At 47.9% G+C, this 27,509-nt stretch overlaps 1 protein-coding gene across 1 annotated transcript; it reads right to left on the bottom strand.

The window, feature by feature from the left end:
- Positions 1-1,354: 1,354 nt before the first annotated feature.
- Positions 1,355-23,021, bottom strand: SLC5A9 (solute carrier family 5 member 9). The gene is made up of 14 exons (XM_036387861.1): positions 22,875-23,021; positions 22,123-22,194; positions 20,264-20,368; positions 17,800-17,964; positions 15,165-15,270; positions 14,508-14,588; positions 13,553-13,758; positions 12,596-12,731; positions 11,634-11,741; positions 11,313-11,463; positions 10,099-10,267; positions 9,363-9,578; positions 3,257-3,398; positions 1,355-1,563 (listed from the first exon to the last, which is right to left on the bottom strand). The coding sequence occupies exons 1-14, from the start codon at positions 23,004-23,006 to the stop codon at positions 1,355-1,357; spliced, it is 1,998 nt and encodes a 665-aa protein (XP_036243754.1). The 5' UTR covers positions 23,007-23,021.
- Between the last annotated feature and the right edge of the window lie 4,488 nt (positions 23,022-27,509).

Below are 27,509 nucleotides of genomic sequence, written 5' to 3'. Positions count from 1 at the left end.
ATTTTATTTTTATTTTGTTATTTGTTTATTTGTTATTATTGATATTTTTATTTTATTTTTTTATTCCCATCAAAAGATGGGAGGGGAAAATTGGACAAGAGTGCAGAGGAAAGGAAACTAAACCATGTAAATTTAGTGAATTTGTTTTTTTTCCTCCTGGGGAGCAAAAGTACAGAGGGGTGCTGGCACTCAGCCCACCTGTGCCCTCCTCTCCAGCTTTCCCCTGGTGGAGTTCCCTTCTGCAGGAACACAGGGAAGGCAGTGCTCCCTGCAGGAATCCCAGGAGAGCTGGGATCCTGGTTAGGACCACTTTAACTGAGGAACAGGGACCTCCAGCTGCAATTCCCCTGGGCAGGTGCCCATCTGTGCATGCCAAAGGTGCTGTGGGTGCCTCTCCCTCCTTGTCCCAGAACTCCAGTGTGAGGAACCAGAGAATTCACAGTGCCCTGTTTGCTTACCCTCCACCCTGCTGAAATGCCTGTGGTTTGATTCCTTTCCTTTGTAATAAACTGTGCCCACCACAGCGTATATTCTTTTAAATAACATTTTAAAATATTTTCTGGTAAATTAAAGTGATGACATGTTTGTAGGGCTCATTGTTAATTTCATTTCCTTTGGCTCAGCCAGCCAGATAAAATGCAATGTTATTAATCTTTGTTTAAAAGAAGATCCTTTGCCGAACAGTAATAAATGATCTTGATAGATTTGTCAGGAAAATGAATGATAATCATTTGCAGACAGACACAAGCCTAGTATGGAAGATTAATAAGAAAATATGTATTGGCATCATTAATAACATCTGCTGCCAATGCACTTGGATATTGGTTACAGGCTGAGAGCAATGTGTTCTTGTTAGGACACCACAACTCATCCCCTGCTGCCACAACCAGCCTGCACAGAGCTCCTGTTCAGCTGGAGTTACATTTTTTGATTGATTTGGTTTTAGTTTTATTTCTTTTTTTAGCTAATTACATTGTTTTCCTAGAAAACACAAGCAAAGGTCAAGATGTTTTGAGACAACTTTCCTTTATTTCAATCAAACCTCTCAGACTTCCCCTCCCCAATCATTCTTTTCCCTTTTGTTTCACTTCAGTGCTTCAAAGTAGTAGTGAAGTCAGAAGAGCTTACCCATGAAATGTGCTCCTGACTTGTCCCACATGCTATCCCATTCATCCCCTGCATCCCAGCTGTGACCAGTGCTGAGTTTTGGTCCCCCCTCATGGAGAAGCTGAGCCCCACAATCATTCCCAGCAAGCAGTGCCTCCAGGGAAGGGCTGTGCTGCTCTGTCACCTGATGCTCCCAGCTTAGACAGGAAGGTGAGAGCAACCAAAGCCACGCCAGTCCTGACCCAGCTCAGCCAAAATATGCCCAGAGGAAGATGTTGGTGGCCATCAGGAGAATGGCACTAATGTTACACACAATCTTCCACTGGGGCTTCTCCTCGATGCTGGTGAGCCTGTGCTCCAGGGCTGCTCTCTCCTCCGGGGACAGGGTGGGCGTGGGGTTGGTGGGCAGACCACAGAACCACATGTACATCATTTTCCACCAGGGACGTTTGGCTGCTGCAAGAAAGAGACCAAAACCTGTCTGTTGGAATCTGCTGGGACTCTTCCTTCCCTTCTCCCAGTTTTTTGGAGGTGCCTTGGCCAGTCTGGAGTGGGGCTTGAGAGGGACCTTGTGTGGGAGATGCAAGGCGATGGAAAGAAGGGAAAAGGAAAATGAAAATGAAAAAGGAAAAGGGGAAAAGGAGGAGGAGAAGGAGAAGGAGAAGGAGAAGGAGGAGAAGGAGAAGGAGAAGGAGAAGGAGAAGGAGAAGGAGAAGGAGAAGGAGAAGGAGAAGGAGAAGGAGAAGAAAGAAAGGGAAAAGGGAAAGGGAAAGGGAAAGGGAAAGGGAAAGGGAAAGGAAAAGGAAAAGGAAAAGGAAAAGGAAAAGGAAAAGGAAAAGGAAAAGGAAAAGGAAAAGGAAAAGGAAAAGGAAAAGGAAAAGGAAAAGGAAAAGGAAAAGGAAAAGGAAAAGGTTCTCTCTAGACCATGTACAGCACAGCCTGATTGCAGTGAGTTGATTGCACCACTCACTCATTAGTTAATCAACAAACCTCTTCCCCCTCATCCCCACCCCAGATTCCGCTTTTTAAAATTCCTGACAGCATGATGGTCCATTTAGAGATATCCCAGCTTGTTTATTACACATGGCATGCCAGGTGAAGTGTGTGTTTTAATTTTCAGTCCTCTGCTGTGTGTATTTCACTCGCTGTTCTTTCCAAATATAACCTTTTTTGAAATACAGGATGTTATAGGGCCTTGAAAAAAGGTGTTACTCAGAAAAAAAACCCTCATTAAACTGTCAACTGCTGTGTTTCACATTTCCTTCCTCGTTTCTGCTAATTACCAAAATACCAAGGTATTTGTTTATAAAAACATGGGCTAGTAAAGTGAACTAGGAATTGATAAGAAATAAGTAGTAAGGCTGAATAACTGCATTCAACTTAAACCCAGATTTACTCTATTGGGGAAGAAAAAAATCAAAGGATTTGTTTAGATGTTCACTTCCATTTAGCTTGGCTGTGATTGGTTCCAATGTCCTTTGGACTGACCAGCAAATGGCAGAAGTGAAGAAATATTGTTTGTGTCTTTATTCTGAGGTTCCTGCTCTGTAACCTTCAAAATTTAAGCTCAAAACCAGAAAGTTGCATTTTTAATAGATTTGCAGAATAAAGCTCTGTCCACTCTGAAAATAACTAGCCTATGCAGCAACTCCTGCTACTGTTCTGTCCCCTGACAACTCTTTAATTTCACTTTGCTCTGCTTTCCTTCCTATTAAATACCTCTGGTAGGACACAGAGCTATTTAAGGTCTGAGTTTTAACCATGGCTTGCATCCTAAGGGAAGATGCAAAGATCCTGTTGGCATCATGGAAATGAGAAAAGTGAGGCCTGTGGGTTCATTCTAGGGCATCCACAAAGTGCACGTCTGCTCCCAGGTCTCCTGGTCCTCTCAGACTGTGCTGCTATTTTGGAGCTCTTTTTTTCAGGTATCTCAGCTCTTCTGAGCCAGTCAGAGGGGTGTGACATCGAGGTGTGTTGGGAGGACCAAGAACAACAACACTTGCATTTGTCACATCCTTAAAACTGCAAATGCAAGCCCCAGCTCCAGAGAATGGACCAGGTGGCCCCTCATGAATTTGGGGATGTTTATGGGGTCCTGGCTGTGCACTCCCAGGCACCTGAGTGTGTTTGTGCACAGACAGAGCCCTACCTGCCTCCTCCTTGTCATCTGAAGCTGCAGCTTCCACCAGGTCCTTCTCATTCTGTTCCGGGCCAGTCTGTGCTGCTTCACTGTTTTCCAGGATTATGGCAGGTGCTTTTTTGTGCCTGGTCCACCACATGAGGCCATCCAGCTGCAAAGTGGAACAGAGAGAAAGTGCTCACTGCCTGCCTGTCCCAGTGTGGCCACCCAGACATCTCCCTCCTTGGGGGACACAGGTCCAAGGTTGTCGCAGACATCTTTTTGTGAAAATCTTTTCTTAGGATTTTTTTCTCTTCTGAGAAGCTGAGAGGCCTCAGAAGCTGAATGTAAACAATGGTTATCTGCTGCTGTGGAATGCAACAGGTGGATCTGGGATTGGTCTCCTGTGGATGTTTAGATTTACTGACTAGTCACAGCAGAGCTGGCTCTCTCTCTGTCTGAGCTACAGATCTTTGTTATTCATTCTTTTCTATTCTATTCTTAACTAGCTTCTGAAGAAACCTTTTCTTCTATTTCTTTTTAGTATAGCTATAATGTAATATATATATATATATATATATATAAAATGAAATAATAAATCAAGCCTTCTGAACATAGAGTCAACATTCTCGTCTCTTGCCTCATCCCTGTGAACACTGTCACACAAGGTGATGCTGAGGCCTCTTGGGGGTGATCTCCCAATTTCCCTCCCTTCCTTCCCTGGGTAAGAAGGCTGGCACCATCCAGCCAGAGTTGAAAAGCTGAGAAAAAATGTGAAATAATCTTGTTTCTCTCCTTCAATTTTTTAAATGAACTTGTTCCATCCCTGTCTCTGAGGATTAACCCTTTAGCAGACATTGGAAAAGCAGGTTCCTATTTGCAAGGCCCATGTGATTGATCTCAAACAATGATGGTCTGCTTCCAGAATGGCAGCCCTCCAACAGGGAAAGGTAATAAAATCAAATAAATAAAAGTAAATCAAAGAAGAAGCCAAGACACCCTCTCTGGATACAGTCAGTCCCAGACAGCTGTTGTGCCCTCAGAAGATTTTTTTTAAATTCCAGAATTCTCTGATGGGCCAATACAAGACCTTGCCTGTCTCTGCAGAGAGCCAGAAAGGATGATCAGTCTGCTTTACAAATGCCCAAGTTCTGAAACTCTTATCCCAGAGCAAGCCTGAAAATCTCCCTGGAGCACAGGGAGTGCACAGGAGCCATCGATCCTGCAAACCTCAGTGGCCCTTTGGCAGCTCAGGGGGGCCACACATCCCAGAGCTCAGAGATCTGGGGTTAAGCCAGGCCTGCTGCTGACCTTGGCATGCCCACGATCTCAGTGGCTCTTCCTGACCCCTGTCCTGGCTCATCCCTCCCTCCCAAAGGCAGCTCCAGCCTGGCAGGGGGGCACAGGGGCACAGGGAAAGGCAGGCACAGTCACACACAGGCCCCAGGAGCAGCTGCCTCCCTGCTCTGCCTGTGTGTGGAAATGAACCTCCCCAATGGGTCACTCACAAAGTAACACAAGTTCAATTTCTGAATTTTGCACACACCAATCGAGGCAGAATCTTCCAGCTGACACAGAATGTTGCATAATTTCCAGAAGATTTATAGCTTTATTTAAATCATTTTCAACCAAGATGAGCATTGGGCAGGGCTAATCTTTCTTGTCATGAAGTGGTAAATTGCTTTGATTTGGTGATCCTCATCTTTCTCAGGCATGCTTTTTTTTTTTTTTTCAATCATTTAGGAAATGTCACTGGAACATAGTAAAGTTTTAGGGTTCTAAAGGATTTCCAAAACTTTTTTCCTTTTCTCTCCACACATGAGGGAACCTCATGGCATCACCCCACTGACCCACCCAGGAGAGCTGGTGCCTCTGCCATGGCCAATAAAGCAAACCAGCACCCTAGAGAGCTCCTGGTGACACCACAGCACCCTGCAGCTGTGAGCTGCGGTGGGTTTGGGCTGAATGCACCCCTTGAGATCCCCTCTCTGCTCTTTGCCACTGCTGTGGGGCACAGCAGCAGCTCTGTGGGGCTGGCTGGGCTTGCCAAGGGATGGGCAGGGGAGGCAGGTGGTGGCAGTGCCTGGAGAAAGCAGGACAATGCTTCACTCTGAATTGCCCACAGGGAGCTGTGTCAGCTTTACTGACTGGGACCTTGGAAGTGCTGCCTGAGGCCACCCTGTCCAAGGGCAGGGGAGCAGGAGGGAGCCTTGTGCTGGGTCCTGGGGAGCCCTGTGGCTCTGCCCCCATCTGCAGAGTCACCCTGGGCACTGCTGGGGGAGCCCTGTGTCCCCCCTTAGTTTGCTCCTGCCAGCACCCACAGAGCTGAGCATGGCTCAGAGCCACCAAGGGATGCTGGGGAGCTCCAGCTGCAGCACCCACAGAGCTCTCAGAGCCACCAAGGGATGCTGGGGAGCTCCAGCTGCAGCACCCACAGAGCTGAGCATGGCTCAGAGCCACCAAGGGATGCTGGGGAGCTCCAGCTGCAGCACCTCAGGGCTCTCAGAGCTCTCAGTGCCACCAAGGGATGCTGGGGAGCTCCAGCTGCAGCACCCACAGAGCTCTCAGGCTCTCAGTGTCACCAAAGGATGCTGGGGATCTCCAGCTGCAGCACCCACAGAGCTCTCAGAGCCACCAAAGGATGCTGGGGAGCTCCAGCTGCAGCACCTCAGGGCTCTCAGGGTGGGCTCAGAGCAGCCCAGGGGGGCTTGGTGCTCCTCCTTGGTGCTCCTCCTTGGTGCTCCTCCTTGGTGCTCCTCCTTGGTGCTCCTCCTAAGCTGTGCACCAAGAGGAGCCAATAGAGCCGTGCCCCAGGACACAGGGAGAGATCCCAGTCCCAGAGCACAGCGGGTGGAATTGCCAATCCATCAGCCTGCCTGGCTGAGCCCTGAGCCCTGGGGAGCTGGTGCAGCACTCAGTGCTTTGTGGGCTGCTCCCCTCCCTTTTCTCCCTCACAGTCTCCTTGGGCAAGGGAGTTTGCAAGAACTCAGCAAAGTTTTCCTTTTGTTGTTTGTAAACTAGAATAAATCCTTCTGTTCCAAAATGCCATCTGGCACCTGACAGTTGTGTTTCAGCTTCACAGTCTCAAATTTAATTGTAAGCTCTTTTGCAGGGCTTTCAAGGACGGCGTGACACAATATGGACTACCTACAATGAAGACATATGAACTCTGGAGCATACCAAACAAATTCCTTGCATACTTGTTTTCCAGCACAGCATCAATCACCACAGGGATGGGAGAGTGTCCAAAACAGCAGGAGAAAATGCTACAGCTTGCAGTTCTCAGATTGTAATTCATTTAAAGCCAGGAACATTAGCTGTACCACTCTAACATCAGATACAAATCTCTTTTCTCCTTTTGCCCATTTACTATCTCAAAAGCATTGAGATTCAATATTTAAAGTTGTCCAGTGTAGATCCTCAGCTGGTGCAAAGTGACATAACTGTGCTCAACAGCTGTTCCTGGTCTTTGAAGGCAATGGAGCTGTGGTGATTTACATCTGCTGAGGTATGATCTATCACTGTATTTCCTAGCTTTGTCTTTGCTGCCTTGTTTTTCTACTCTTTTTGCTTGACAAAACAAATGACACAATTCCTAGCTCTTGTGCCATGCCTTTCATCATTCCATCCCCAAGCACTGCAGTAAAGGATGAGCAGAACCAGCCCCATGTGAGCCTTAGGGGAGAAACACCCGAGGCTCAGGAAGGGAATTGATGGACCAGGAAGCTCCAGAGCTCCACAGGGCCTTGTGCAGGATACCCAACACAGCATCCCCCTCCCAGCACTGCCACAGGGGACACTCAGGCCCCTCACCACAGGTTTGCCCATTGCATGCCGAGTCAATAATGGCCAAACACAAAGGCTGGGTGCCGCTCTCTACCCAGACAGGCAGAGCCTGGCACATCCACCCTGATCTCCACCTCCTGCCCTTCCTTCCCCAGACACTTCTGTCCCTGAGCCAGCACAGCCACACACTCACTGGACATGAGGGGGAAAACCATGAGAAACCATGTCACCAGAAGTGATGGTCCAAAGCCACACCTCTGCTCATGTCCAGGGCAAAACCTGAGGTGAATCTGACCCAGGAAAATGAAAAATTTTGGTCTCAGTGCTACCCACCCAGATTCCTGCCAGACAGGCAGAAACCCAGCAGTGTGGTCTCCTACTTCAGTTAAACCCCACGCCTTCCTTTGGCTGTTCTCCGAGGAACAAGGGCAGACTTTTCCTGTTGAAACTGAGGGTAAATAGTAGAAACTGAATGCAATCAGACAAATAGAAATGGGGACAGGCTCTCCCATTCCTACTGAGCCGTGGAAAGAGGGAATGAGCTACTGCTTAGTGGCACAAATTTCCTGGCAGTCCATCCCATTTTCCTGGTGGTGGGAAGATACTGAGGGGCAGGGGGCACGTGGGGGGGCCATCACAAATACCAGATGATGGATCTGGGTCTCTGTGTCCAGCCTTTCACTGCCACAGCCTGTATCATTAATTCTCATTCATTTTCTACAACAGAATCTCTTACACAGGGGGCAAGCACTGAGCTCAGCACTATGGGGGGTCCATGGCATACCAAAAGGCTATCCTGAACAACTCTATTGAGAGCATTTAGCCCAAAAAGCCCAGCTGATGTTAGCTCCTGGCCAGTGCTGCCCTTCAGCAAGCTCTCCTCCCTCCCTGGCCACCTCCCACCCTTTGTTCCTCTGGGATAACTGCACACAGCTGCATCAGACAGAATCCTGCCCTCCCTGACCATACCCCTGGCTCTTTGAAGGATGTGTTAAATAAGGTCACTTACATCCAGCACCTATAAACTCACACGTTTCAGTAGAAATACCACTGAAAATCTCCCCTGGGGAATCTAAGATTGGAACCTCTCTTTCTCTAATTCTTTTATAGTGGGGTCCATGCTGAAAAGCCCCTCCTGGAAGATGCTTGAAATGTTTTCCTCCCTCTGAGGTCGGACTAAAAAGCCTGGAGGTGCTGGGGCCAGTTTCTCCATCTCCTGAACTGCTGGTTTGATGCTCACTGTTCACCAGTGCTGTGTTAATGCATCTTATCTTGCTGTTGCTGTGGGCAGGGAGCTCTGCACATGTTTAGCTATCACAGGTCAGATGATAAGTGGGAACTCATTAAACCACAGTAATTAATTGCTGGCAACCATCTGGCCACCCCTGAGCAGTCATGAACAACGTAAGCAGCAGAACTAATGGTGCCTCCTTGCCAGTATTTCTCTCTCCCATGTGGATCCTCTGATAGCTAATAAAAGCTGAGAGTTTATCTCCAAGCAGACACAAAGCCAGCCTCTCTCCCCCCTCCCCTCCCCTATCTGAGCACCTGCTTTCATGTAATCTTCAGGAGCAGGGTCTCTTTGACACCTATAACATTCCATCAAACATCCATGGAGCTGGTTAATGCTTTACAAGTTATGAGGAAGCAGCAGATTGATGCCATCACAGCATTTTCTCTCTCATGCAGTTAGGCAGGAAAAAATAGGTCTTTTTAATCTATCCAGTAACCTTTGCTGAGAGGTAGGTGGTAGTTTTGTTATATTGGCAGCTGCTTTAAAACTTGGGACTGGGAAGAGTTGCTTGAAGGTTTTATTATATAAAACCTCCCAACTCTGCACCATTTTAATGTGCTAAGTAAAAGAAAGTTGTGCTTCCCTCAAAGTTATTAAATTTAATTGAGATCACATTGGGACAAAATGTTATTTTCCTAAATGCCCATGTTGCAAAAGATATTAATCTTGTTTGCCTGCAAGATTGATGCTGGCTCTGCTGAAGCAGGCTAGATGCTACAATTAGATATATTTAATTCCTCCTCAGCAGTGCTCTGTAATGTGATTTCATCTCCTTCCCCTTCTTCTTTTCTTCCTCTAGCAGTTATGATGGGCTGCGGTGTCTGCCCAGCTCTGGGCACAGCATGGGAACTCACACTCAATTTGAAGCACTCATGCTCAGCAGCATTAACACTCTGTGATCTGGGGGACAGGGAGAGCTGAGCAGCAAGGGCTTCTTGGCAGCACATGCATTACACACCATTTCCTGGCCATGCAGGAGCAGGGAAGGGCAGATCCCGGGGAATTTGGGTATCCAAACGGGGGCTCTGGGGAAAGGGCATGGCTGCAGTCACTCACCTTTTCTTCAGGGATGGGTGGGGTGCAGAGGCTGACCAGGAGGATGGCAATGGAAGTGAGGACAAAGAGGATGAGGGCAAAGTAGAGGTAGTGCACGTCCTTCAGCACAGCTGGCCTCCTGTCCTCCTCCCCACAGGACGGGGCACTGTAAATAAAATCCAGGATCATCCGAACCACACCAACAACAAAGCCGGCCATGAGGCCCCAGAAAGCACCCTGAGAAAAGGCAACGCAGAGAAAAGGTCACTGCAAGTTTCCTCTGGTTGTGGATTTCCCTCCCCTCTCCCTCTTTCCCCAGACTTTTTATGCCTGATGGAAATCCACACTGAGGTGCATCAAAGGAGAATTTTTTCAGGTAAAAACCCTCATTTTCTCTCGTTGTCCTTGAGCATGGAGCACACAGAGCACAAACAATGCAAGAATCTCCTCCTAACAACACTCCTCCAATGAGCCTTTGACACATCATCCCTAAATGGCAGAACAACTTCCCTTTCATGCTTTCAAATGGGACTGCCAAAAAGTCCCACTTGCAGTGACTTCTTAGAAGCAAACCCACACCCACTGGAGCCTGGGCTAAGATCACTAATGCATGCCAGGAAAGGCTGCCTGATTGTCACTCTTGAGCTGGACTAACTGAGTTTAACCAGTCTCACAGGCTAAGCACTGAGGGAAGAGATACCTCTTTATTTTATCAAATTAAACACATGTATCAATTGGTTGTTGGCACTTCACTTACAGGCTCATTAACCCTCTTGCAGAAGATTGCCAGGATAAAGAGGGCTGCAATTGGTGGGCTCAGATAGCTGCCTATGGACTGAATGTAGTCAAAGAGCTTCCCACTGTTGGCCGACTGAACCATTGGGATCCAGAGAATGCTGACAACCACAAGGATGAGGGTGAAGACTCTGAAAGAGAAGGATAAAATTGTATTAACTCTGTAGGTAGATTTGCAGCAAAACACGCTCCCAGTTGTTCTTGGAATTTTCTAAGAAAAAATCCACAGATCTCTATCAAGAATCTTTCCTTGTGTACACAGGAAAAGAGAAAGTTGTTCTCCCAATGTGAGCCTGGTGTGACATGGTCTTCAATGACCTTGCTCTTGGACATGACAGGAAGAGGGAGCTGGTAGCTTGTGGAAGCAATCTTTCTGCCAGCTTTCCAAGCAGGTAATGTGCTTAGTCTCTTGCCTTTGCCAAATTCCAACTCGTTTGCTACTTATTAAAATTGTGTTTGGGGTCTCGGGTGAATATTGAAACCTTCCTCTGCCTTTGCACTGTGTGCCACAGAGGTTTGCCCATAGTGCTGAGCAAGAGGGGACTCATCCTCTGCCCACTCTGCCATGGTGAAGTGTGAGTTTGCCTGCAGCCTTCAGCTATGGCTCAGCAAAGTTTAGACCTTAATGCTCATGACTGGAGAGCAAAACTTCCACACTGAATGCAGCCTAAATTCCCCTGTCTGGAGGAGAACTTTATATGCCCCTGATAGAACACAGCACCAAAACTCATCTGCAAAGGACCCTACAACTTATCACAGAGACAGAAAGCTGGGAGACTCAGCTCTGCACTTTACCCTGAAGAAAAAAGAAAAAAAAAAAAAAGGAATTGCAACATATCACTCCTGTCTGATGCAAAACAACATTTTTATAGACCTCTGGTGACAATGACTCAAGAGCACTTTTGGCTTTTCTAAAAGTTACGTTTAAAGCAGTTTTTATAATAAGTTTAGAGAGAAGAGAGGCAATTATCTGCTTAGCTCAGTGGAACACTCAGAGTTTCTCCTTGACCAGGCCTATCCAAGATGAAGCTGGAAAACACAACACTCTTTCCCAGGCTGTCCTCCTGCTCTGTATTGCAGGCACCAGATTTTTCTCTGTGAGCCCAGCCTGGAGGATGCAAAAGCTGCTATCAGAAGAGATGGTGAGAGGAACGAGACATAAATAAATGCAAGGACCTGCCCACAATCATCAGCTCCTGCTCAGAGGCCTGCCTGCGGACCCGCTGCCAGATGTCCAGCACGAAGAGGGTGCTACTGCTGTTGAAAACAGAGGTGAGGGAGCTCATCAGGGCTGCCATCATCACTGCAATCATCAAACCCCGAAGCCCTGCAGGAGACAAACACAGAAGGGGAATCAGGGCTGGGCCTCCAAGCACTGTTTTTTCCGTCCTGCTCTCTGGTAAGATTTCCACATCCTTCAGATGGGTAAGGACAGCCTGATCCCCCCACCCCGTGCAGAGCCTGGCCCAAGCCCTGCCCCACGAGGGTGTTCCTCACCATCAGGCATGAGTTCAATGACCAGTTTGGGGTAGGCAATGTTGGAACAACCCACAGCAGCTCCACAGATCCTTTTGCAGACCTCTGGGTCCACACAGGCCACTTCATCTGGGGAACACAGGGAAACAACAGGGAGTCAGTGCAAACCCCACTGCACATCAAGGGAACAAACCCTGATGCCTTGTGCAGTTTCATATAAATTCAGAGGTGGAATACAGCTACAATGAGTGGAGCTGGAAAATACTTTATATCATATAATAGAGGTGAAACTTTGAGATGACATTTTGAAATTCTGTTCAGGATACAGCTGAATCTCTCCTGGGTGTTGCATAACTGTAATCCTTGATGATTTTTCACTTGTGGGAACTGGACTGTTTCCATGAACCTGTCAGCTGGATTCCCAGGGATGCTGGAGGCTCACTTACTGCTGTTTAGGAAATCTGGGAAATAAGCTCTTTCCTCTGGGAGTGGTCCTTCTAACCAAGTTATTCTTCCTGGAAAGAGGAAGGCTCTGGAGAAACCAGCAGTGAGAGCTCCTTGGGATATAAGGGAGGCTCGTTTAGCCTAATCCACCAGGACCTAAATGAGTTTGTGTGGGAGGTTGCTAAAACTCTCCAAGATACTGAATGGATGTAATCCATAGGATCTGAAGGACAACCTCAGTGCTCCATGAGTTTAATTTCACTGACTCCCTCCAGATAGATGAATGCAGTGTCCACAGCATGGAGTTATATGCCCCCAATGGCAAAGTATGTCCCTTATGTCTACTCCTGGGGATTTCTGCCACTGTGGGAGAACTGGAGATGGAGGGAGGGCTTGGGAACACCATGGTGCAACAGGAACCTCTATGAACATGCCTGCAGGACAGCAATTTCTGAGTTGCACAAGTGCTGGCAGACCTGTGTGGGATTAGTGGTCACAGCAGGATGGAGCCCCGTGTCAAGGAAGATGGGAAGGCTTACCTGGGAAAAGAGCTCTGCTGATCATTCCTGGCATGACAAGGAAAAACACAGGGAAGAGTTTCAGATATCCTGCAAACACTGATCCACCTTTGGCATGGGAGAGGTTCTTGGCAGAGAGAGACCTCTGGACCATCACCTGCAAACAGTGCAGAAAGGGAGCAGAGAATGAAAGAGCAGCACAGCAGAGAGAGCAGGATCCATTCCCTCTGTCTCTCCTTCTCAGGGATGACTTTCAGCCCACAGGATCCCAGGGTGTTTTGCATGCCAAGGACAACTTTCCCACCTCACTGACTGCAGCCTGCTGCCACCACTCAGAGCTCAGTCCACAGGCTACAGGAGAGGGCAGCGTGGAAATTTCCTTTACAGGAATAATTTCACCCTTGACTGAAATGAAGCCACCTTGAGGGCTGGAGACAGCAGCTGTGTGGCAGCACGAGACACAGGATGAAGCAGACTATGGGTGTTTTGGTAAAAAGCTCAGTGGTGGGGTTTCATAATTGTCCCATCTGAAAGTACAGAAGCACAGTGTCTCGAGAAACACACTCAGCTTTCCTTGTTTGTAGCTTGAAAAGGAATAAGGGACATGAGACATCTGGGAATATGAATGAAGGAATATTGTCTGGAGGTCCACTCAAGGTCACGGCACAGCCAGCTCCAGATTCACATTTTTATATCCTCGTCATGATAACTGCATGAAGACTCCCAGTACTCACCAGCCCACAGTGGGATAAAGATGGATGAAAACAACCTGTTCTCACTGCACTAAGAAGTGCATAAAATTAGCAGCTTGCTGAGAAGGTGGAAGGAGTGAGACATTCTGGTCTAGACCAGTAAAAAAAGTAGCAGCTCCTGCACACTGAGGCACAGTGATTTTTCAGCTTACAGATCCACAGACTGAGGAGTGGACTAAAAATAACACTGTGGTGGTTTGTCTGCTGAGGGAAAGGTCTTATTTACCTGGTCAGTGCACCAGCACCAAAGAGCCACCACTGTGAGACCAAATACAAGGCCAGGCCAGGGAAGGTCTCCTGTGATGGGATCCCTGAACAAATGAAAGGCATCTGCACGTGGGAGGTGACAGTCTGTGTTTGGGACTGTGATCTTTGGTATTGCTGTGCTGTATTTCTCCTTAAGTCCTTCATACCAGCCAACTTTTTCAAATCCTGTAAAGAAAATGCCAGTGATTTAAGGGCTGTTGCATCATGCAAAGTTATTATCTAATCTGAGTCTCGTGATTACTTTTCTTTTATCTTCCTCTTATCTCCTTTACTTTTCATTCCACCTTTGCTTTTTGCATTCAAAGTTTCTACAGAAGTCAGCTGGATTTTGCCCAGAGTCCTTGTGGTTTAAACAATACATTCTGGAAGAGGATCAATGCAGGAAAGCCTCCATGATCCTAATCCCTGCAATGTCATCAGCATCTAGTTTTTACTTATACACCCTCCAAAAGCTAGAGCAGGAAAGTATAACATGAAAAAAAGATATACCTAGTTTAGATCTTTCTGTTTGCCAAGAAGGCTTAAAACAAAGACTGATGGTGGTCATTTCCTTGTTGCTGTTTTTTTTTTTTTATAACTCTCAGTTGCACCCATATGAACTCCCAAAGTCAACAGTGGAAATCAGCAGGGCTACTCTGAATTAATATGGGCTTAATGAGAGCTAAATTTGGCTCTGAGAATGTGATGTTCCAAAGTTCTTTGGCAACTCCAGTGAGGTGAAGATATCCAGAGCCTCACCTCCATACAGTTAGCAAGGATGAAGACAGTATGATGGCTTGGAGAATGAGACTTGTGCTGGCACCACTTCCATGAGCAGATCAAACTCATTTCTGCACCACACATGAAAGGGCAAGGCACCTGCTAAGGTCTAGTGGCCTTGGGAGCACTAAAGTGCCACTGCAGGTTCCCCTTACCTATGAACATGAGGACCAAAGCTCCCAGCACCATGATCAGGGTCTGCAGCACGTCTGTGTAAATCACAGCAGTCAAACCCCCTGCCAGGAGAAGCAGAGACAGCAGTCAGTGTGTCACCATGCACAGGTGACACAGGGAAACAGGCACCTCACCTGGAATAAAAGCTTTCTTTAGCCCCAGCCCTGGCATTTCAGGACAGACCCACTGGGAGAAGCTGGTGCTGAGCTGCTCCTCTGGAGCCCACAGCTGTCACAAACCCTCCCGTGAGGAACAGTGTGGAAGGTTTTCCATGTTCATGGGAGAACTCAGAGGCAGCTCAGCATCTTAACAGCTAAAGTTGCTAACTTTGCAGAAAGGGAACAAAATAGCAAATATGGGCAGTGGTAACTTCCTGCACAGAGGGAGCCCAGAGCCTTGTGCAGTGTTAGAAAATCCTCTAAAAACAGTGATGCTTCCCCTGTACCTCTTTCCCATGGACCAAGAGGGGAAGAGTCAAAGATCTCCAACAGCTGAGAGTAACAAGGCAGGTACTACCAGCAACTGGGGCAATGTCTTCCTCAGACCAGAACCTGAACACTCTTTCCCCTCTGTAGGAAATGGGAAACTTATATCCTAAGTTCCAGTTTATGATGTGTCCTTCAAAACCAGCTATTTACCAGCTATGGTGTAGACAGCAGTCACTGCTAGCAGGACCACAGTGGACAAGTAGAGGTTCCAGCCCAAAGCAGTTTGGATGAACAATGCTCCAGCAAAAATGTCTGTCTGGAATAAAAAAACCAAGGGCAGTCTGGCGTTAGCAGTGCTTCGTGCAAGGGAAATCTAATAAAGCAGCCTGCAGCCCTCTGCGGCTGGAAGCACTGACAGGGGAGGACACCACCAAGGTGAACTGGAAGGGGAGGAGAAGAGCTGTTGGGACTCTTGGCTCTGAACCTTGTTTTGCTGTAAGGAAAAACTTTCCTCCAGGTCAGAGTTTTCAGGATTTGGGAGAGCAGCAGGGTGAAAATGAAGGTGCTACGCCAAGGGACTAAAAAGAAATCAAAAGAAAGATCATCTTGAGGCATAGAATCCTGGCTGGCACTGAGAAGGACTGGTGTAAGCTGTCACTTCTTTTGGTGACTGAGAACACATCCCTGGATAGCAGAGCCCGTGTGTCCACAGGCAGACACAGGAGGCAAGGAGGGGGAGATAGCGGAGACCTTTTCTTCCCAGGGCTGCCTCTAGAGTGGCCTCACGGTCCAGAGACACTCCCTCTTGAAAGACTCCTAAAGAGTCACTGATGTCTTGCACCATGATTGGTTTATCTGAGAAGGTCAACAGGTGGTTTTTCTGTTCATGCAGTTCAGCACATTAGAGTGACTCCAGAAAAACAGGTTATACCTGCTGAGGACCTCACTAGAAATACAGAAAGTCCCATCCACTGTGTTTTGTTTGGACCTTCTGGCAGAGTGACACCAGAAACCGGGTGAAACCTGGAATTACACAGATAACATCATTCCAAATTGCAGAAGGTGATATGGGAGATGTTTATGTTGGGAAGGTAAGGTAGAAGGACACCTGTGAGTCTGGTATGGGGTGAGATACAGGTGAAGACCCTTGCCAAGGGAGGCAGAAGGGATGGGGCAAGAATTCCATTTGCTGTATCTGAAATGAGCACCCTAAAAGCAAAGAGCCCTGACCTCTGTGGGCCTGAGACGTGACAGGCACAGCCAGCACTCCACAGGAATCCTTTCCCCTTCTGGGGTTTGGCTTCCCACAGGAAACACCACCACCTCTGTAGCCGTGCAGGATCAGCCCTCTGACAATACTGTTTATTGAGATCTCTGTTTTCTTTGCAAGCCAAGAAGACTCTGCAGTGCCCTGGTTGTTGACCTACGTTTGGGCAGAAAGCACAGGGAGAAAAATCCTTCTTGTAACCAAGTGCCTGCTGTCCAGCCAGCCGCTAAATGAGCTCTCCACAAACAATAGCTGTGCTTAATAGAAAGCACCTGTCACGGCCATAAAGTGCCCCAGCCACATCCATCAGCCACGCGTGAATTGGCTGCGCAGAGGAGAAACCAGTGGGATGAAACAGCACTGATGGGGGCCAGGGTCCTGCTCTGAAAAGCACTGGCAAATGCTGCTCTGCTGAAGGTCACTCTGAAAGACAGCTCTGTTTCATACCTTGTCTGCGTGGCTGTGCTCACTCTGGGCTGCTGCAGGAGAGAGCTGCTATTTATCCCTCACAGGTAAAGAGGCTTTAAGTGCCTTTTTGCAAGGCCTCACTCACTCTGTCACCCAGGGCTGTGCTCTGGTCCCACAGAGCAAAGCTGGAGGCAGTGCTGACAGCAGTGGGTGACATGACCAAGAGCTGCCCATCAGAGGGGGAAATCTATCCCACACTCCCAGCCTGGAGCTCCTTTCAATGCCCCTCCCAGGAGCTGAGGCATAATGAGCCTGGGAGAAGGACCTTGAAGCCACATGAGTGTTTTATCTCCAGTCAGTGTCTCCCAAGGCAATTTGACATCTGAATTTTTCAGAAGGGTCTAGTGAAAGCTGGCTTGTACTGACCTTGGGATAATCAGCTGGAGACAAAGGACTGACATCTTCAGTCCCTGTAATGGACTCTCAAATACACTCCTCTCCCTCCAAGGGCACAGGTAGTTCTTAGTAAATATCTGAGCACAATTTCTGTTTCTTTGTGAATGGCATTTAAAAGGGGGAAATACCCAATATACCCAGTACACTGGGATTTGGTTACCAGCAGGGTACAATGCTACAAGCAATTCAGAAAAGATGCTGCATTTTGTCTTAAGCCAGAACCTACCTCCCTTTTCACTCTACCCTTTTTGTGCAACACAAGTGAGAAAGAGAGAGGAACAACCATAAAATACCTAATGCTGAAATCTCAACTACAAGAACAACAGCAGGTTTATGATAGTTTAAGAGAATTTCATCTCTACAAGATGCAGCCAGCCAGATTTTCACACGGGGTAATGCAGCCCTTCCTCTATCTCTGATGCCTAAGGTTTGATGTGATAGAAGAGGAAAAGCAGGCAGACAGCCCACGGTACTTACACTGTTTAGCAATTAGTTGCACATCCCTGTAAAGTTCTCACTGTGCATTGCTGTTTAATGAGGGCTCTGTCTCTCTCTTAGGAAAGGTCTCCATGATCAATACAGAGGCAAGGGCAGCACACTAACACACTGCAGCTGCTCCTGGGAGTGGAGCTGGTCCTTTGAGCAGCCCTGCCTTGCACCCGGATGTGCTCTCCCCGCCCTAGACAAGAGGGGGGTGTTCCAATGGACACATACCGATATCCTGGTGAATATGTAGAGAATCAGGGACACCACAGACGTGTAGATTTGCAGCCTCTGCCCTCCAAACCTCTTCTTCAGGTACTCGGGCAGGGTGACAACTCCTGCTGCGATGTAAACTGGCGTGAAGATCCAGCCCAGAGCCAGCAGTGGCCAGATGGCCTGTTAAGGAGACAGAGAATAAAGGCACAGGACTCAACACATGGGAACAGCTCTTCCCCCTGTTCTGGCAGTAGCCATCCTAAGAAAGCAGAAAGGTACAGTGCCATGTGATGTATTTGAGTGTCACTGTCATATTTTCTGAAAAATCCCTTCACCAGGATTTCTTCTCCTGGAAAGCTGAGAAGCCTCAGAGAAAAATGAAAACAATCATTATCTGATTGTTTCTCCTATGATTTGCTGCTTTGGAACGTGGTTTGGACATTGTTTACCAACCACATTGGTTTCATGTGAATTGTCTTAACCTAATGACCAATCACTGTCAAGCTGTGTTGGACTCTGAGGAGAGAGTCACGAGTTTTTCATTATTATCTTCTAGCCTTCTGTCTGTATCCTTTCTCTATTCTTTAGTATAGTATTCTTTAATATAATATAATATCATAAAATAATAAATTATAAAATAATTATTATAATTTATATATTTAAATTATAAAATAATATATTAAAAAATAATAAATTAGCCTTCTAAGAACATGGAGTCAGATTCATCTTTCCTCCCCATGGTGGGGAACCCCAAAAATACCACATTTGAGAAGCAGACTGAGTTTTTCTCCCTGCTCAGAAGATGAGCCAGCAGCTGGAGGAATTATTACAATTCAGCCAAATGCTTTTGAAGATCTCCTCCTAAGGCCTGCATTTCTCTCTGTCATGGGTGTCCCCTTCGTCTTCCATCCCCTGGTCTTTTTAGCAAGGTGGTGTATTCTGTTGCTCTGGTTCTCTGAAAGATGATGGTGTATTTGGTGGCCTTTAAAACCACTGATGCTGTGGCAGTGAAGAGTTAAGTGATTCAGAGCAGGATGGGAGCATCTGTTTGTTGCTCGATTAGCAAGTGATGAGGCTGAGGCAGCAGACTGTCCCTGCGGAGCATAAAAATAAGCAACAGCAAGATTCTGCTGGGATGTTCTCCTTGCAGGCTGGTGCAGATGTGCTTCTGTCACTGGTAGATAAAGAGGCACTTTAGTTGCTTTGTCACAGGTGAAGAGTCTTTTGGAAAGTGTAAAGGCATTCCTCATGTATTTCTTCTCTAATTCCCAGCAAAAGCCCAAACAGGAGAACTTGAAGGTACATGAAAGCCATGGGATCATCAAACCCCACCTCCTGGTGGTCTCCAGCCATTATCTTTCATCCTTACATTTATTTTGATCAGTTATTTAATTTTCAGAAAAAAACCTGATCCCTGTGAGCAGAGATTGTGACTGATTGAGAGCAGCCATGGCTCCTGCAGTGTCAGAGACTGGCTGTGGTGAAAGATGCTCCTATGATCCTTCCAGCTGAATGATGTCCCATGGCACAGGGAGACAGTAATGGCATATGTAAGTTCTCTTTCCAATCTGAAATAAATCAATCTGAACTCATGAAGTTAGATTTGCCCTGAAACACAATCTTGTCTTCATGAGCTTCTAAAGTGACTTGAATAAATTTCCTTTGAGAACAACAATATTATGTCCTACGTGCACCAGGCTGAACAGTCTCTGTTTTCTTCACAAAGGATTTAAAGGTGACTTAAAAGGTCTAGAAAAAAACATTGCAGTGAATACATACCGCAGGAGAGAGCTTTTGATGAGCCCTGCCTGTGCTTGGCACTACTAACACTCTCTGCTGAGGTAGGCAAGACATTCAGTTAGATGAGTGATGCTTCTTGTGAGGCTGGCACTAATCTCACTCCTCATCAGCTGAGAAATTTCATTAGCACCACACACCAAGGGCCTGGTTTTCATGCTCTTGTGTGTGCTGTCAGTGGCAATTTTCCAGGCCACTTCAACAGGGCACAATGAGTCCTGCCTTCACACCCAGATGTTCACCCCAGAGGTGCCACCTTTTGGCAGCTGCCAGGTGAAGAGAGTGTTGCTGATTTTCATGGATTTACAGTGAATACAGGAGCACATGCTGCATCTTTTTGCTTTTTTTTTTTCCCAGCTCCTTGCACCCAGAATCCTGTGATTATCCAAGTACCTTTCCAGCATCCATTACCTTTTATTTTAATCTTCACAAGTGCAGAATAAAGCTTAAAAATAAGGCTGTGCACCACTGGGAAGGCCAAAGAGCTAATAATCCCAGTGAATTCCACTTAAACTAAAATAAAGATCTCACGTTTCCGAGGCTGTCGGAATGTCTGCCGGCTTCTCTCCTGAGAGTTGAGCACTTGTTGCTGCTGGTACCGTTAAACACCTGATTTTGGAGGGAAACCCCCAGTCCCTGTGTAAACAGTGACATCGCTGTTGGCAGCAGAGCTGGCACTCACATTCCACTCAAAGCCCCCGACGGCGATGCCCCCGGCTGCCGCCGTGCCCGCCAGGCCGATGAAGGAACCGCTGCCCACGTCGGTCGACATCAGGGAGGCTCCAATCTGGAACACAGGGCACAGGGATGGAACTGAGACACCCACCTGGAGGGACTTCTCTATCAACCCAAGCATTTCCTCCCCCCATAGAGTCTCTTTCCCCAGGGTCTCGTCTCCTTGTGGTTAGGCAGATGGGTGCTGACGCAGAGTTGGGTTTTCCTTCAGCTCTCCTCTCCTCACCTACATTTTGATATGGTAAAGCACATCCCTGCTCCCTTCCACTGCCCCCACTCCAGTGCAAAGCTTAATCTCAGACTCAGGGCTCACTTTGCCAGTGGTTCTGAGAAGAACACCTGTTACAGGGGCATAGCAGAGGGAGGGGAGCCTGGTGACACCACAGATTTCTCAGTGTCCATGAAATGTGGTGGATTTCTCCATTCCCTTGTTTGGCAGCCAGCAAGGTGCCATCTCTGACCTTGCTGACCCTCGCTCTGCCTCCACATGTCTTGCAATTCAATATCAGGTCTTAGCTGAGGCCTTGTAATGCACAGCTGAAACCTGTCACTCTGATAAAAACAATAATAAAATACAGATAAGCCAGTCATGTACTCAAGGTGAAGGCCACGAGGAGCTGAGCCTGCAGAAGAGCTGCAGAGGTGGAATCAGCTCTGACAGACAAATCTGAGAAGTGAACAGCATTAGAGGTAGCTGAACCTAAAAGGAACCTAAAAGAGTTCAGAAGAGACATGTACCAAACACCCTCTTCAGCCACCTGTAGTTGGAGCCAAAAGCAGTGACAATGTTTTGGGATTTGTTTGGGAGATTTTTTAAATAGAAAAAAAAAAACCCAGATATCTTGTTTAGAAGAACAAGATTGAGGAAAAAATATTCAACTTTAGTATCTTTTAATTTTCCCCCTCCTAATTAGAGAAAACCATCAAGCTAAGCTTTTGCATTAAATGTCACTTGGCTGAGGCAGAAGTTTAAAGAACTTTTATGAAATGACAGATTTTAGAGAGGTGTATGTGTCTCTGGTGGAAGAGGCTGAAAATCTAGCCTAGTGAATTTATGGGCAATGCACAGCCAAAGGAAAAAAAGAAAAACCTGTTTTGGTTGAGAAGTGCATTCCGTTACTCACGACTCACTGAAGAGATATATGGTTCTAGAGTCTGGCATTGGCTGAGAAGAATCTTTATTCCTGTGGCATTTTTATTTCTTTCCAACTCTAAATTATCTTTATATGTACCTTTCACTCCCAAGAAAAGTCTCCTTCAATAGATTATTTTTTCCTTCAGAGTGAAGATTTATACTTCAGTGGTTTGAAGTTTATATCCTGTACATTGTTAGTCAATAAACTCAACTCTGCTCTAAATAGCAAGGGCTCAAAGTCCTGGGATTAGAGATTATTTTTGATTTAGTGCTTAAATGCTCTTTACTGGATAACACATTCCTAGATTACCTAATGCTCTTTTGACTTGGGAACATCAGTGGAGAGTTCAAGCCAAGAAGTTTCCAGCCCAGGTAGGCAGCCAGCATTCCCCAACTTTCATCAGTGGGAACATTTTTATTGCTGACTTTAAGCAGAGAGACTGAGATTTGGAAAACCCTGAAGGTGCTGAGCTACCTTTTTGGCCTGGCAGCTCCATGCTGCAGCCCACTGGCAAAGATGAGTGGGATGATTCCTTATGGATCCTTCATCTGTGCCCTTCATCTCAACACTACAGTCAGAACATGTAAAGGCTGGGTCTCCTCACCAGACCTGCTCTCACACCTGGAATTGCTTTCAAACCATGAGAAACAGAGGGAAGCATTTCACTCACAGGCCACCAAGACATGGATCTTCCAGCCAGGAAATATCCTCCAACAGTGCCCCGGCTCGCTCGTACTGATGACTGGAAGCACAGGAAAAAGAACAGGAAAAAATGTTTTTCTCCATTCGCCCTCCTTGAGTCAGACCAAGCCTGGAGAATCCTCAGTGTCTGGCCTCAGCACCAGCTCCAAAATAGTTTTATGGATCTGTTGGGTATGCCAGGCTTCACACACTGCTTCTGCCCCTTTTTGTGCAGGCTTCTGACAGTCGTGCTGTGGAAAGAAGCTGCCTGAACCTGTTTAACGACTTCTCCCTGAATGTATCAACTGGGAGAGAAAAAACAGTTCAGCCAAGCAGAACACAGTAGGTGTCTGTGACAGAGGCCTTTGCCAAACAACACGAACAAATCATTAGCAACAATCTTTCCAAAGTTTTTAAGGTCCCATTTTAGTCTTCTCCAGCATAACCTTGGCTTTTCTTTTGCCTCCTGCCTGTCCACACCCAGATGTGAGACTGCTCTGAGCCGAGCATCATTCCCAGAACAACCTCCAGGGAGTGATCCCACAGTTGTCCCCGGCTGGGGTGGAAGTGAAGGCTCACAGAAGGATTCCTGTCACCCCCAAATTTGCTCCATAGGCACTGGGATAATTTGTGCAGAGGATGCCATTTGCAGGCTAACCCCTTTGTACCCAGGAGGAGTGCAGGGATCATCAAAGCCTCTCTGGCTCTGGCAGACCCAAACCAGGCCCCTCAGGGACTCACCCATATCCCCACAGCAAGGATAAAGACGAAGTACAGAACCACCACGATGATGTCTGCCACTGCAAAGGCTGCTGCTGCCTTGTCCCCTGGCAGCCCAGGCAGCTCTGTGGTGGCTGTGCTCTGCTGGCTCATGGCTCTGAGCAAACTGATGGTTTGATCCCTCACGATGGACTGAAATGCACGTTGGCCTTCATCGTTTCCCTTGTAATAATTAACAGGGTCAAGAATGTGTGAGTGGGGAGCAGAGGCCAGGCAGACTGTGACATTTTTCAGCAGGAGCTTGGTCTCCATGAATCATCAGAGAGGGCCACCACACAGCTCTGTGGTGTGAGGATTCCTCCCATTCCCCCTCCTGTCCATTTACCACTGGTCCTTTCTCCTGCCCATTTACCCATTGGTGACACCCACTGGGATGTAGGAAATGGTTCTGCTTTGAGGTCTGCCTGGACAAGGCTTGTGCCCCTCAGCCAGCTCTGGAATGGCTCTGCCAGCCCCAGTAGGACCCTTGTGTCCCAGGACATGGGCAGGAAGGAGGAGAGGGCTGGACCCTGTGACATATCAAAATGTGCACCCAGGTCCCCAGCAGGGACATTTCTCATCCTGGTTTGCAGACAAGGTGGGCACCCTCCAGCACGAGCCCCCTGAAACAGGGGAGGGGGTCACACCAAACCTCTCCTCCAGTGGGCACAGGGAGGGGGTCACACCAAACCTCCCCTCCTTTGCAGGGACAGCTTTGGGAGGATCATTAAAGGTTCCTCCTGGGGCTGGCAGAGCCTTCCAGAGTCTTCTCCAGGCAGACCCCAGACTTCAAAGCAGAACCATCTCCTACATCCCCCCACCCTCTGTGGTCCCTCACCCCATGACATATCACATGGGACATTTTAAACTTAGGTGAGCTGTGCTTGATCATGGTTTCAAGGGAGGCATCAAAACCTCTCTCTCTCACTTTGTTTTATTCCCCTCTCTCCCAGATTTTTCTTGCAAATGCTGGCTACCAACTTGCTCATTAATTGCACAGCTAACATGAAGCCCACATCCACCCCCGCTCCCCAGTCTGAGGCTCCCTGGGAGCAGTGCCTCCCTGTAGGCTCATTATCCACAAGAGGCTTTTCCAAATTGAAATGTTTCAACAAGCTGAAGTACAGTTACCAGAAATTAAATATCTGGAAGCCTAAATCCCCTGGTATAAACAGGCAGCTCTCCCTGCACAGAGCTGATTGACACTCACCCACACACTTCTCCCTTTAACACCTCAGCACCTGAAAGCAAAAGACACTTGCCTAATCCTAGCATGCATTAAATACCTGCCCAAGAAGCAAACAGTGCCTCCAGTCTTCCCAAACCAGGAATGCTCCTCCACATGGGAAGCCCAAACTCCAAGTATCTGCCTGACCTAGCCCTTCACCCCACCTTGCCACACTGCTGTATCTGCAGCAACCAACACTTGGAAACACTTGAAAGTTTTCACCCCAGGCCAGCAAATACATCCAATAAGCCATTCCCAACAGCCATGAGCTACCATGAGTCCATTGGACACACTGGAATGACACAGGCTTATGGCAGCAGGATGTTGCCAGGTGTTATTACACAGCCTGGACCATCCCAAGCTGCAGTGGCCAGCCCAGTTGCTGGGCAGGATTGCAGCAGCTGCACCTCAAGCATGGACAACACCTTGAGTGCATTTGTGGCAATGCTTTCCTCGCTGCTCCATCCTGTTCAGGCAGGAGCTGCTCTGCTCCCCACTCCCAGGACAAGCTGCAGAGGAGTTCTCCTAACTAGGGATGTGACCACTGTCCCTGCCCACAGCCAAGGCAATGACACATCCTGCTGTTGTGTGGCTCCTTTGCTGCAGCAGCCCTGGGCAAGAGGCAGGTGCACAGTGCAGGGTCCCAGCAGCAGGGCAGTGCTTATCTCCTGCCCCATGCACTGCTGTGTCAGCACTGGGGGCCCTGCATGCCCAGGAGATGCAGTGCTCCTTGCCCTGGGCACAGATGTGGGAGCTCACATGCTCAGGAGACAATAAAAATTCATCACAGCTGACAAACAAGCGGCCTTGGAGTGAAAGATGTGTCAGCAGCAAAAGCCCAGCATGTGTGATCTGGCAGATCTCTGCTGATTCTGAGGGTGGCAAACTCTGTCTCCCACTTCTCTCCAGGGACCTCAAGTGTGCAGGTCACCTGCTGCAGCAAACCCACCCTCCCCAGCTGGCAGAGGGCTCAGAGCCTCCTGGCCACACAGGCAATGCTGAATTTTGCTTGCCCAAAGTGAAGGAATGAGTTGGTTTCTGTTACCGCGTTGGTGGAAGTGCTGGGCATGACGGAGAGGGGCGAGCCAGTGAGCACAGGGGACAAAGCCTTCCCCACAGTGTGCCATCCATGGCAGGATCACCTGGCAGAGGTGTTGGCTGCATTCATGGGGCAATTCCTCAGAGAGCTGAAGAATACAGATTTTCATCCTTTCCCCATTCCTCCCTTTCTGAGACATCACTCCTGTACCTTCCAAAAACCATTCCTCCCCTCTCCAGGACTCACCTCCTGGTGCAAGCCTGGCTTTATGCAGTGTTTTTGTTGTCTTGGTGAAGGCTGAGAGCAGGGCTATCAAACAGGGGGCAGAAGACATCCCTAAAGCTCACACGGGGCCACCTTGTCTCCCTCCTTGCCAGAGACAGCCCCATTGTCACCAAGCCCAGCATCCACGGCTTCTCCCAGCCCTGCTGTGGTGCCCAGCAGAGGTGTGGGGCAGGCTCCAGAGCTGCAGCAGCCCTGAAAAACCCACACTTTCAGCAGCAGCAGACCCTGCAGCACAGTTAATACACTCTCCTCTCCTTGCAGCAGAGCTGACAGGATGTTTAGTGTCCCCTTGTGGGGTGTTCACCCTCACTCCTGTCACAGAGGCTGGGAATGAGCCCTTCAGGGACTGGAAATTGTAAGTGGCGTTTCAAAGAGTGCAGCTCAGAAAAAAATAAAAAGGTGCTGAAGATCAAGTGTTTCTGGGGCAAAGGATGGTTGGTGGAGTGACAGGCAATTATTTTCACAAATGTTAATGAATAAATGGACTTCCTCTTCATTACCAAGCCACTTCACAGTCATCTGCAAATAGTTCCAATGACAATTAGTGAATTTCTAAATGGATTGAGAAATTGGTTTATACACAGATACCGATGCAACGAGGTGAGGTGACAGCCCAGCCTCACTCCTTACCTTTCCTCCTGGGGGATTTTCCTGTGTGCTGAATGGGTGAGGCATTCAGCTCACCATTATTTTCTTCTCAGCTCTTTCTCGGGGGAACGACTCTTGAATGAAATCCAGCAGTTTAATTTTGGTGTGATATGAATGGGCTTTGAATGCATTTAATGTTTAAAGGCAGCTATTCAGCTCGGATCCTGCTCCGGAGGAGCAGCGGGAAGCAGAGCCGACCCCCGGGAAGCGCAGCGGTGCTACCGCAGCTCTTTTCTTCCCTCTGCAGGCCGCACTCTGATTTTCACTCCGGGACTGTCCCATAAACCTGGAGGCAGTCCATCACTTCAAGACTCCTTGAATACACTAATTTTGTTTGTTTGTTTGTTTCACCGGGCTGAGTCAGGGACCCCTGTGCCGAGGCAGGGATAAAATGCCATGCAGAAGAGCCAGGGAAGGATTCAGTGGGAGCCTCAGCTCCTTGTCAGGCTGCTCTGAGCCCTGCCACATCAGCTCAGTGTGCTGGAAACTGCTCCTCTCCATTCCCGGGGATGGCAGAGCTCCCTGTGCAGGCTGTGTGTTCACACACTCCCTTCCAGCCATGCAATGCAGCTGGGCTCACATGGGATGTGCTTCCCATGTCTGGGCTCCCTTGGCAGGGAGCTGGGAGCGTGGATCTCTCCCAGCAAGTGGCACTGACCACCTCCTACCCCCTGCTCACTCTCTCCCAGAGATCACTGTGGGCCCATAACCCTGGCATCTGCCTGTGGGCCAAGGACAGCCGTGACACACAGCACAGTTTCAAGTTACCACACAGCTTTTGCTGCACTTAAATGAATTTAGTGAGAGGAGACACCTTGGGCTAAGCATGGTGTTACCAACCAGCCAGTCCAGGATGTGGTGGACTACTAAGAGTGGAGTCTCATCCTGACTGTTTTTAGCCAGACAACTCATTTGCTGCCCCAAACAAGGGTTTGCACCTCCCTGCTCAGCTGAACAATGTCCTCTGATTGCCCCTTCCATCCCCACACATCCCACTGGGAAATTTCTGTGACTGTGGGGAAATTAAGGTGAGAAGACACAGAAGGAGTTTCAGGTCACCCTTCCAGCCACAGCTGCCTAGAAGAATCATTCTAGGACCAAACAGACTTAGGCTGGAAAAAATATGTCACATTTACTGAGTGACTTTTTTGACTAACAGCCAGACTTTGAAAAATATTAGCAAGGGTAAAACATTAAGTGACAGAACAAGGACACTTTAGATGAAGGATGTTGTTCTCCCTTTAATTTACTCCCCTCTACAGCCTTGCAAAGATCTCAGCAGAGTAAGTGTCCTTATTGATGGATACACTCTCCTTGTTAAGATGGGACAATATACTTATTTACAGCTTTCATCATTGTCATGAAGGCACAAAGCAAACAGATATAACTAATGAAGATTTAGCTGTTACATAATGTC

This window comes from Molothrus ater, chromosome 9, assembly GCF_012460135.2.
Source record: "Molothrus ater isolate BHLD 08-10-18 breed brown headed cowbird chromosome 9, BPBGC_Mater_1.1, whole genome shotgun sequence".
Classification (NCBI taxonomy): Eukaryota; Metazoa; Chordata; class Aves; order Passeriformes; family Icteridae; genus Molothrus; species Molothrus ater.
The sequence above is the reverse complement of the archived record's forward strand: the minus strand, read 5'-3'. Positions and strand labels throughout refer to the sequence as shown.

Coding starts and splice junctions, on each gene's coding strand:
- SLC5A9 (XM_036387861.1), bottom strand. CDS start 23,006: ATGAGCCAGCAGAGCACAGCCACCACAGAGCTGCCTGGGCTGCCAGGG. Junction 20,369..22,122: donor GATCCATGTCTTGGTGGCCT/GTGAGTGAAATG, acceptor CCTGTGTTCCAG/ATTGGAGCCTCCCTGATGTC. Junction 11,742..12,595: donor CAGCAGAGCTCTTTTCCCAG/GTAAGCCTTCCC, acceptor TGTGTTCCCCAG/ATGAAGTGGCCTGTGTGGAC.